The sequence below is a fragment of the Notothenia rossii genome (assembly GCF_949606895.1).
Source record: "Notothenia rossii genome assembly, chromosome: 7".
Taxonomy (NCBI): domain Eukaryota; kingdom Metazoa; phylum Chordata; class Actinopteri; order Perciformes; family Nototheniidae; genus Notothenia; species Notothenia rossii.
The window spans coordinates 64,726,474-64,738,019 of record NC_136905.1 but is presented as its reverse complement, the minus strand read 5'-3'; the positions used below and the strand labels follow the sequence as shown (position 1 = coordinate 64,738,019).

General features: G+C 42.1%; 1 protein-coding gene across 1 annotated transcript; it reads left to right on the top strand.

The window, feature by feature from the left end:
* Positions 1-9,866: 9,866 nt before the first annotated feature.
* Positions 9,867-10,621, top strand: olig4 (oligodendrocyte transcription factor 4; the record flags this gene model as incomplete). Its single annotated transcript, XM_079692075.1, has 1 exon — positions 9,867-10,621. The coding sequence occupies exon 1, from the start codon at positions 9,872-9,874 to the stop codon at positions 10,619-10,621; it is 750 nt and encodes a 249-aa protein (XP_079548201.1). The 5' UTR covers positions 9,867-9,871.
* Between the last annotated feature and the right edge of the window lie 925 nt (positions 10,622-11,546).

Below are 11,546 nucleotides of genomic sequence, written 5' to 3'. Positions count from 1 at the left end.
GGTTTCTTTAGGACATACCTTTCTAATGTGATTCCAACTTGGGACATGGGAGAATTTTTTTTTTATTCCAAAGTCTAGCTTAAGCTAATATCAGACTTCAGGTGTCTGATTGAGCAGATCAAGTAGCTCTCTTTTAAAATAACAGTCATTTTGTCAATGCCCTCTTGTTTTCCTAGCCCTTTCATAGCTATTTACCAAGCTAGATTGGTTTGTTGTAATTTGTAGAGATTCAAGCCCTAAAGATGGCTGCCTTCTCCCCAAGATAATATAAATAGATGGCACCTAGGTTGTGGTGCTAAAAGTGGCAAAAAAATAACTTTGGAATAACTTTACAAAAATGTCTCATGACCCCATTACTCAAGATAACCTACTGAAGTTGTTGCAAGCAGTTTAGTGTATTTGTTTCTGCCAAACTACACCTTCCATGTTATTGTCGAGCCAAAGCTAATATCAAACTTTAGTTGTCCGATTTAGCAGATCAAGTTACCCTCTTTCCTAAATGATAGTAATTTTGTTACAGAGTGCCCTTCTTGACAGTGTTTCCTTACTGAGCTGCAGAGGAGGGATAGAACACAAAGACATTTCGTTTCAAAGAGAGACTTTTTTTTAAATCCCTGTTGAACAAAGCCTATCGTGACATGATTCAGTAAAGACATCTGAACCAGAATATAAAACATGTTTGCCAAGGGACATCAGTGTGACACCGATCTCCAGTGATGGGGACAGGTCATGAACACTGTCTCCTTCTTCCCTCCTCTAGTTAAACAACAGGGGGTCTATAAAGCAAAGGGTCATGGCCCTCTTTTTGTCAGCAAAGCAGAGAAGAACAACACGGCCACTCTGAGTTTGTGCTTCATATTGTGTCGGAGTGTCACTGTGTGTGTCTCTGTGTGTGTGTGTTTTTTTTCCTTTTCTCTCATCTGTCACTCCTATGGGACAGTCACAGATCTATAGGCGCTGAGCATGTTTCAGGCATGTTGATGATAGTGTGCCACAGGAGCAGATCCCCTCATCAGTATTCCGATCAAGCCAAATGTGAATTAAGGTTTAATGTGCGTCCATAATCGCCCACCTGAGCCCCCGAATCGCAGAGTGAATATGTGTGTGTGTGTGTGTGTGTGTGTGTGTGTGTGTGTGTGTGTGTGTGTGTGTGTGTGTGTGTGTGTGTGTGTGTGTGTGTGTGTGTGTGTGTGTGTGTGTGTGTGTGTCGTGATATAAAGAAGCAGGCAGGGGGTAAAATGAGCAAAAGAGCAAGGAACAGAAAAGATAATGAGATAAAAAAATGACTGAATCAAGGGTTTTGCACTTAAAGGGACAGTTCACCCTAAAATAAAAAAAGACATATTTGCCATTTCACCTGTAGAGCTATTAATTGAGCTAGCTTGTTTTGGTGTGAGTTGTAGAGTGTGGGAGATAAAAGCCATAACTATGTCTTCCTTTTCTCTAATATAATGGAAAGAAATGGCACTCTTTGCATAAAATCATGATCCTTTTAAACTCAAGATATTCTACAGATCTTGTTGTGAGCAATTTTTTTATTATTTATTTTATATCGAACTACACATTCTACAGAACCGCGCAGAAGACAGCATCTACTTATTTACTAGGTCTGTGTTCAGTCTTTGGATGGCGTAGTTCAGTCAAAAGTAAATGACAGTGGCATACAGGGAAAAACGCAAAAGTGTTTTGTCTGCGTATTTGAAATGACTAGGTTAGCTACATTAGCTAGCATTTAGTCTATGCAGCTCTTTTAGTAAACGCTGCGCATGTTTCGTCAAGTTGGTGAATGTTTTCTAAATGCTTCACATTTATAGTCAAGTTTGTGAAGATGTTTCCTCATTTGCATGTCTTTTGACACATTTGATTTTCAGCCACTGTCAACAATAGTTCCTAGACGCAACCGATATCTGTAAATGTATTTCTGATTTGAGGATGAACTGTTCCTTAAACAGCAGCCACATTAGATACACAGGGGTACAACATCTGAAAATAACAGCAGAAAAGCTCCTAAACCCCACTTTCACAGTTTTTCTAATTACCAGACAAGGTAATTGGCAGCGTGTGCCCATTGAGCTAAATTGCACTTATTCATTTCACTACATCAAGCCAAAAGCTAAAGAAGTCAATTGTGTGTCACTAACTAGTCTGATGCCTTCAAAGACCATTCCTTAAAAAACAGACACGGTAAATTCAATGAGCCTGCAGTGGCTGTATAGAAAGCAAACACATGTGGGCGCACACACACACTCTCACTGACCATTGATCAGCTCGTCAATCAGGGGCCAATGAGGATTGCCAGTGGCCACCAACACTCAGGTTATTGTGCGCGGTGACCCCGGGGTCAGCGGTAAGTAGCTGAGGACTGAGCAGCTCACAAAAGGACAGCATCATGTACCGTCCACATACAGTGGCGTTGCCGGCGGCACCCTTATGAATAGACACATGGCACGCCTATCCACAGATGGGATGGAGACGAGGCAAGAGGGGGGGGGGGGGTGCATGTGTTGCCGTGGCGAAGGAGCACATGTGGAGGTAACAGACTGAAACAATGGTGCTGATGAAAGGCGGTCGTGCCTGGGTATCGGGGAGGGAGATTATTGGGCAAGCAGGTCCTGTTTATCAGGCAGCACAACACAGAGACAAGGGGCTGGAGGAGACGGGGGGGGGGGGGGGGGGGGGGGGCTGAGCGGCAGAAGTCTGCAGACCGCCGACACAAAGCCACCCCCATGCTCCAGTGAACGGCCAACTGTTCAAAAGTGTGACCAGCACAATGCAGAACAGATACACTTTGTGTGTGTTGTTTAAGTGTGTGCATCTGTGTAGGCTTGTGCGTGTGGTTTTTTGATTGATTAGGATTTGCAAAGTAACTGTTTAAATCCTTGCCTAATCCACCATAACTATACAGACTCATATCCTCATGTATGAATAATAAACACCCCTCATTGTTATAAGCCTTATCCATATCATTGTACTCAAATCACATCAGTTTGAAGGGGACAGTTGACCCAAAAAAACAACAACATATTGTCTCACTTAGTGCTATCTACTCATGCAGATGGTTTGATTCATTGGTCTCCACTCAACTATAATGAAATATTTCTTCTATACAGCCATGTATCTTTCCAGAAACTGTGACATTATTACTCCTACCTATTACTACACCTGCTTTACTAAATGTTGTCTATCCTTGTCTGTAGATGTATCCTTAATTCTCCAAAGTATTGCCTGTTTTGCATATTTAAGTACATTTCAGAAACCTTTTGTACTTTGTAGGTAAATGTGATCAGCTAGGAGAGTTTCATGGTGATATATTTGAGTTAAATGTTTAACCCTATCCAACAGTAGTTTCTTGAAAATATAAGAATTGTACAATACATAACTATAATGTTATAGATGTTCTTTATAGCTGTGATCATGTCTATTCTGCAGTACTGCAATACTACCTGGTACAAATGTTTGTCAGCAGCTTTAAAATCAAAACTGCTCCACCAGTTAAAAATCTGCTCAAAGATTGTTGGTCAACCCTGTCAGAGACTCTATGACTCAGCCTATCATAACAACCTAGTGAGGCTGTCCAACAACATCATCTCTGACCCAAACCATGTTCTGAACAGTGAATATGAACTGCTACCATCTAATCGGAGATACAGGGTCCCACGATTCAATAAAGTCAGACTGAAGCACTCCTTCGTAAATCAGTCAATCCTCACAGTAAATACAGAGCTAAATCCCAGATCAAATGCACGTTGAAGGCTCTTTGAGCAGCTTTTCTCTCACTGATTGTGCTGATATTTTAAATGTTTGTTGTTTGTGTTTCATGTATTGTGTCTGGATACTTCTCTGTTGATGTTGGACATGGAGCTGCTGTGACGCAAGTCAAATTTCAGACTTGATCTGAAAAATAAAGTAATATCGTATCGTATAAAGGCTGTTCCCTGAGCCAGATATCTGCCCTTTAGTAGCACTTACACACCCCAAACCTTCCAGTTTTATACCTATCTATATTCTCAAGATTTTCACAGAAGAGTGTCAATATATCACTCGATTTGAATAGCATGTTATCCCAAAAATCATGGGTGAAAATGTGTTTTTAATATGGCTGTTGACTTTTTGGGATGTAAGGAGTGATTCACAGAGATACCCCTCAACAAAAACATTTGACTGTTTTATGTCAACAAAATCATAAACAAGAATTTTGAACCTAGCTTTATCGACTCTTCAGATTTCTGTTATGGATATATGCAAATGAGAACACATTAGGTTGAAGACAATTCCTAATTTGCATATTTTAACATAACGTTTCAGAAAATGTGTAAAACAAAAACGAATTGTCTTTATTTAAGGAATCACCGCGAGAATTTGTTTGGCCCTATTTCTTGTAGTGAGTAAAAGCAAGCTAACATTAGCCACAAAAAACTAAATAAGGCTGTATCAGAAAAACTCCTTTTTTATTTCAGGGCACGTTATTTCTTCATTGAGAAGTCACGTAGTCTCGCTTTAAGATGTGACTCTTTCTCATTGAGCAGTGACAGTCTTCGGGAGGCTGCCATCATCTGGGTCCTGGCCACCTGAAGGCCAACATCTGGACCCGTGCCCCATGCCTCGTGATGACGGTCTGCTCGGCAACTGCTTCTGCCCTTTCCCCTTTCACTGCTTCGGTGTCCCCCCGGGGTAATTGTGGGGTAATTTATGAAGTTCTAGCAGCATGGAGCAGGCCAGTGTATGGGATAGCCTGCTGACCGAGCCCCATTCAGCTTCAGAGGAGAAGGCCTGGACTCCTTTTATCCTACCCATAATCAGCACCTCTCCCTGGGCCTGTATCCCCCTCCTGACTCCACTCGCCCTGCAGCCGTCCACAGCATGCGACCCTCCGCGGCCGCATAGAGATGAAGGGGAAAGTTATTGGACTCTTTAGTGACTCATAAACATCCTAGAGGATTTTCATAGCGCCTTTGTGTCTTTTTGTTGCGGCCGAGATAATGCAATTGTTTCAGGCGGTGTAAATGAATAAATCACCGAGCAGTTTGTCCCAGCGGTGAGAGATAACAAAGGGCAGCACTCCTTGTTCTCAGAAACACTTGTCGGCCCGTACAGACACTTTGTGGAACAATTTTATATCTCCCTGTCCAGACACCGGTACTCAGAGGGAAACATATAGATCCATAGATGCAGCAAACCATATCCACATATCTGATCACTTCCCCTGCTAATATGATTTCCATCTCAGAGCCTCGATATCAAGCGAAAAGAGAAAAATGGTGGTAAACAAAGGCTGCTGTGCGTCCTCTATGGGGTCTGCTCCCCACCACATGCCCAGATTAAAGCTCAGTGTGGGTGTACAGAAGATCTCGCCACTGATCCTGTTAAACAATGACCAGCTGAGAAAGAAGGAAGCCTAACGGTACACGGCGCAGGTTTGCTCTTCAGCTCAGCGCTTTATTGAGCCATGATAGGCCCTAAGCTGGCCTGATCCTCTGTCGCTACAAGCATATGCCTGTGATAATGCCCTCATTTTCTGGTCACCTGAGCACTTTCATTGGAGTGTACCCAGTGGGGCAGCAGAAAGGGGGTCTCTAAAGCCTAAAAAAAAATGCTCTTGAATTGGATGAAGGGTCCTGAAAGGTGGCGTCCAGAGAAGAAAGTCAAACACTCTGATGCAGGGTTAAAAATTGAAGGATTATGTTGAAACATGGAGGGTGGCTACGCTTTCAATTGTAAGATGCAAAGCTTGGAGATCCTTGCGTCTCTCTGTGTGGCCCGTTGCCTCTGTAAACACATGAATAAGAATACGAAAGAGCAGGAGAATGGGATTTATCTGGTTCATGCATATAGTGATGGAGTAAGAGAAGGAGTGATTACACCCCTTTTATTCATTTAGAGCCCCTAGCAAAGGTCCCTATATGTGTTCCTAGTGATTTTACTTTATTAATACACTGCTCTGAGCTGTTTCCCATTAATTTCATCAGTTTATTTGACTGCCACTCTCACTAATCTAACTTCATGCACAGTTAATGAGCCGTCTTGACACATTTCCCCTGCATTTATATATAATTTACTTCTACCACTGTGGAAACATTATTGATCGCTTTTCTTCTCTTTGGATAACGGAGAACACAATGGCACAGAACCAGCAATTAAAAGCTCCGAAAGACCAGACAAGAATGAAAACTGGAGCATTGTGTCCAAGGCAGTTAATTAGGACCTGACCCAATTAGAAGAGGAGAGTCCAGCAGCCATGTTGGCCCGGAGCCTAACGATGGGGAAATCCATATGCTCCTTATAAATGGCCCATGTTGGCTATCGAGGTTCTCCAATTATAATATCACTGAATGTTAGCTGAGCCAAAACACCCTGCTGGGCCCCCTCATGGAGCGGTGGTGGGGGGTCCTGAGGGCCCTCTTGATTCCCAATCCTAACTTTCTGCGGGTCAAAAAGATTGTCACACTTTGAGAATGCACACATAGCAAGGTGAAGCGTGAGCTTCAATGCAAGTCCATGACAATTCAAACACACAGGTAAAGAAATATGGAGCTGTTTCACACAATAGAAAAGGCTGCTATTTATTCCATGTGGCAAAGGATTTAAAGGAAAAATATAATCGGTTGTTGTTCCTGACTGATTGTCGATATGACATCATCAGCCTGTAGTAGGCCTCTGAAAAGTACATGTACAAAATAAAAACCCATGACAGAATACAAACAACTTGAAGCAGATTTTTCACATGTTATTTTATTTATTATATATATATATTAAAAAAAATCCTTTGACGAAATCTATTTGTATTTAATTAATAGATATATTTTAAATTATCATTATTTTTTCTGTGTGAGCATGCTATTTTCTGCATGGGTTTGGTTGGACAGACAACTGAAAACTGGGCACTTATTGTTTACTTGTGTTTTCCTAAACAATAACAAAAAAATCAATGAATGAGTGCTACAAGACAAAAACAAGACATTTCATAAGGCATTCTGGGTGAGGAATTGGTCTTTGAGCGAATTTTGTCATCTGCATTCCTGTTCAGATGACATCATTTTGTTGAGAACAAATGGAAATGTTGCCTATGGATGGATGTGTTGTGATCGAACTGGAATTGGAATAAGTATCATTTGTTTTTATTAAAAAGTATAGTAAATTACAGAATGTTCTCTCTACTGAAAAGTGGGTATGCTCCTTCATATTTTTCAATGCAAGTCAATAGTATCCCTGATTTTTAGAACTATCACGAAGCTACACCAAGCAGCCACGACTGGAGAAGAACATCATACTGTTGGGTAAATATAAACCAGCACCAAGGAAAGATTATGGAAACACAGCACATTCTTTATGACGCCTGTAGAAAGTTGTCTTGAATGTTGATCGCCTTGCCATTATTATGCTCCAGGCCACAACCAATTCTGCATTCAAGGTTGAATGTTTTTCCAATCCTCTCTTGCTCCCACGAATAGTGTAGCACATGAGTATTATTTTATTCCCAAACTTCTGACCCTAGCGCTGCCTCACTGTGGCTTTGCTTGGCAGAAGGCGGCAGGAAATTCCATAGCCGAGTGGAGAAATCCACCGCAGAGAGAGAGCTTTTGAAAAGTCAGCTCGATCCAGCCCCAGGATTAGATCAACAGAGTCATGCACGACATTAATCACGGCAGGAATTTAGATGTCATGAATGGAAACTTCTCTATTTGAGATAAGTTTGTCTGGTGTTCCTGACAGCCGCTGTTTAATATAAAGAGGAAGAAAACACAAAACCTGAGAAAGTGCTAGTAGCTTTACGGTTGAATTAGGGGAAGACAATAGCGCGCCCACTCTTTAGTATCTTTTTAACTACCTCCTCCCCATCCGAAGGACCCCCTTCCAGTGATAGTGATGTGATTTCACAGACTGTTTGGGGAGCCAAGTCAAATTTATCTGACCTCTTTTGTCTTGGGCTCCTGGTTGAATTGTACCTAGTCTGCCATTAACGCTGCTCTTTACATGTTGAAGCACCTCATATGGTGCTTCATACCTTTCTCCGAAGTGTCTCATGGATACCATATGTAAATAAGGCCTCGAAGGCATCATATATCTGGTATTATGGAATAGGGCAATAAACATGTGGGCTTTTTCCCCCCCTTAAGCAGACCTCAGGTTTACACTCTCACTTTTGGTAACTCCGAATATGGTGAGTTACTGTAAGCAACTTAGGGGGGAACAGGATAAATAATATGAAGCTTCTCTGCAGTATTGCAATACAAAATAAATAATCTGCCTACTTGCTAAATGTAGCTTTTGATCAAACTTTAAGTTCACACATGCACTGTAACCACTATCTCTAAAAGGAGACAAACCGGGTGAATAGGGTAATCACCACGACATTTCAAGAGTTGATAGCTATAAACTGTTGATAACATGACAATTCTGTTTTGTAAAAAAAATTCTGAAATGTTACGTAAACGTTTGCAAATGAGGCTTCATCTTCCTGAATATGTGCTTATTCATTTACTCTTTTTAGGAGCACATATGTGAAATTGGGTGAAGTTAGTTTTTTTTTTAAATGTCAGGTTCATTGAGTTGACATATTGTTTTACAGAGGACATTTCCGATGTCTCTTCATATCAATCCTTCTCAAAACAACTCATTACAAATATTATGGATTCCAGTTTCCCAAAACCAGAAATGTGGTACTTTTGAGAAATCTGCCTTTGATTAAATGTATTGAAGAATTCCATGCATTCTGCAGGACACTACTACAACATGACATTTCCAGAGTTTCTTTAGCACAATTCTTTTTCGTATAAAAAGTTTTCTGAGATGCTTATTAGTATACATGTTTAGGGACACAGGAAATGGGATGAAGTTAGGTTTACATTTCAGGTTCATTGTGTTGAGAGTCAATGGTTTTTACAGAAGAAATATCCAATGTCTGTTTGTATCACTCCATGAATCAGAAAATACTGTCAAAACAAGTCATTAAAAAGATCCATGTTTTCCAAAAAACTTAAATTTGGTACTTTCAAGAAAATCGGCCTTTGATTAAATGTATTATAGAATTCCATGGATTTTGCAGGACACTACTGCTACGTGAGAAGGGTAAATACTAAATAACTTACAGATACAGTATCATCATTAAACTACCCTAATTGATTTCTTACAAAGACAATCTTTATTTGTTTAAAAAGTTGTATTTAACGTTTTGGTTATGTGCAAGTGATGCATTATCTAATACCTTATGAGACTTCTGCTTAAATTAGAGGACATCTACAGACGCGAATAGGCAGGGTCAGTAAAATGAACACTTAAAAGTGTACTTTTATATTTTCTTTCCACTCGCCTGAAAGAGAACATGTTAAGGAAGCAAAATAGCCCAAACCCTCAAAATGAACCGGTGAATTAAGAACAGTAAACTTGTACACACGTTTCAGCATAGTCTTAGTTAACTTCTCTCTGTGCAGCTTAACACAACATGTGAACATACCCCTGTTTAGGTTAATGTTTAGGGGGTTCATGAGGGCTGGGGGTGTTAAAACGTGGGTGTGGGAAGGTGAAGTGGGGGCTGCAGGAAGGAGGTGTGAGAGGGGGGGGTGAAAGTGTGTCCCTTCTGCAATTGGCTGTGGCTCTAAGTGTCTCATTATGCAGCTTTATTGTTCCTTTGTTATGCTGGCGGTATAAATACACCCCAGTGGGCCCACAGGGTGACAGTTTAGACAGACTCACTACTGGGGACAGACTAATCAACAGACTCAACGGCACAAACTCTGAGAGAAACACAGGCAACTGGAAGCGCTTAAAGCGAAGGAAGCATCTGTAGAATTTAAACTCACGCTCCAAGCATTCAGCGTACTGTTTTTGCACCACTTTTTTGATTTGTGCAACACTTTAAACGCATTAAATCGCAATGGGTTCTGACTGTGGCTCCAACTGCAGCCGCTCCTCCTCCCCCGACCTGGTGGTGGATGACCACGCTGGGAGCTTTTTCTCCAACAAAATGTTCCAGTCATACTGCCAAGAGAACAGAGAGGACAGCGAGGCCGGCCAGGACAGGACGGTGGATGGACAGACCCAGGCCGGGACTGATCTCAGCAAGATCGACACCCAAGACCTGAGACTGAAAGTCAACAGCCGGGAGCGCAAGAGGATGCACGATCTGAACACGGCCATGGATAGCCTGAGAGAGGTCATGCCCTACGCTCACGGGCCTTCAGTCCGCAAGCTGTCCAAGATCTCCACCTTGATGTTAGCTCGCAACTACATCCTCATGCTGTCCGGCTCCTTGGACGAGATGAAGAAGTTGGTGGGGGATGTTTACGGTGGAAGTGCTGCCGCTCAGAGCCGCACCGCTGCCCACCCTGCTATCACCCCTGCGGCCCCAACTGCCCACCACCCTCTGCATCATCTGGCCCACTCTCTGCACTCTCTGGCGGCCAGCGCCCCTTCAGCTCTGCAGCATCACTCTTCTCACGCCACGGCCCTGCACTCGCCTCCATCAGCAGGCTTCCTGGGTTTCCATGCACCAGTGCAGAGCCTTATGAAGGACCCCCTCCACCTGGCCGGGTGCTACAGGCACTTTCCCGGCATGCCCTGCCCCTGCTCACTCTGCCAGCCTTTACCCACCTCCACGTTACACAGCCTGTCTCTGAGCAAGTGAGCTAGACTCTTAAAAAATCAACCTCTGTTGCTGGGATCATCGCAATGACTAAAGCAGCATAGAGGAGATTGTTACATGAACTCCTAAAACGATTGCTGGTGCCAGAGCTTGTAAATAATGTATATATCTTCTGCCATGCCAACTGCTGCTTTTTTCTATCAAATTACACTTCTGCATTGTTTATACAGAAATATTCTATGTACACGCAGGTTTTTTACCGGTGGCAAAAACTGTAATTTATCTGATATCTGTGGTGATGAGACATTGTCAGAGATGGAACCGGTGTGTATTATTGTATTGCTGGATTTCTATTTTCCTAAATTAAAGTTTTGTTATAATAAGAACTCTTGTTTGCCTACTTATTTTCTGTGATATACTGTGATCTATGTTTATTTTTCCCTGACTGCAGTTGTTTTTATATTCATACGTGTAAAAAAGAAGCAATATCTACCAGGGACTATTTCTTTCTTAAGTCTTAAAGGGTTCTAGACATATACTAAAAAAACACAGCAGCTGTATGAAAACAATAGAGCCACATCTTCTTAAACTAAACGGAAGGGGTTTGATTTGTGTTAAGGGGACAGAAGGGCAATGTAAAAATGGATATCAAGGAAGGGCTGTCATTGGTTGCTAACCAGCCTTGGACAGCCTAACCTCTTAAGAGCTAAAGAGGGACAGAAGGATGAGACAATGTGCCAGCACAGAGGCTGAATGTGGTGTTCTGGAGCCAGGGGACCATCCATCTTCACCTCAACAGGGAGTAAGAGATGAAAGGACGACACAGGCGCCAGGAAGGCGCGTCACTTTTGTTTGACGCGGGCGAGGGACAGAGCCATGTACTTAGCTCTGGCCAACGATTTGTCTCTGTCTCATAAGAACATGGATACAGGCACACAAAGGGCAAACTTTAAGCAGGGGACATAAT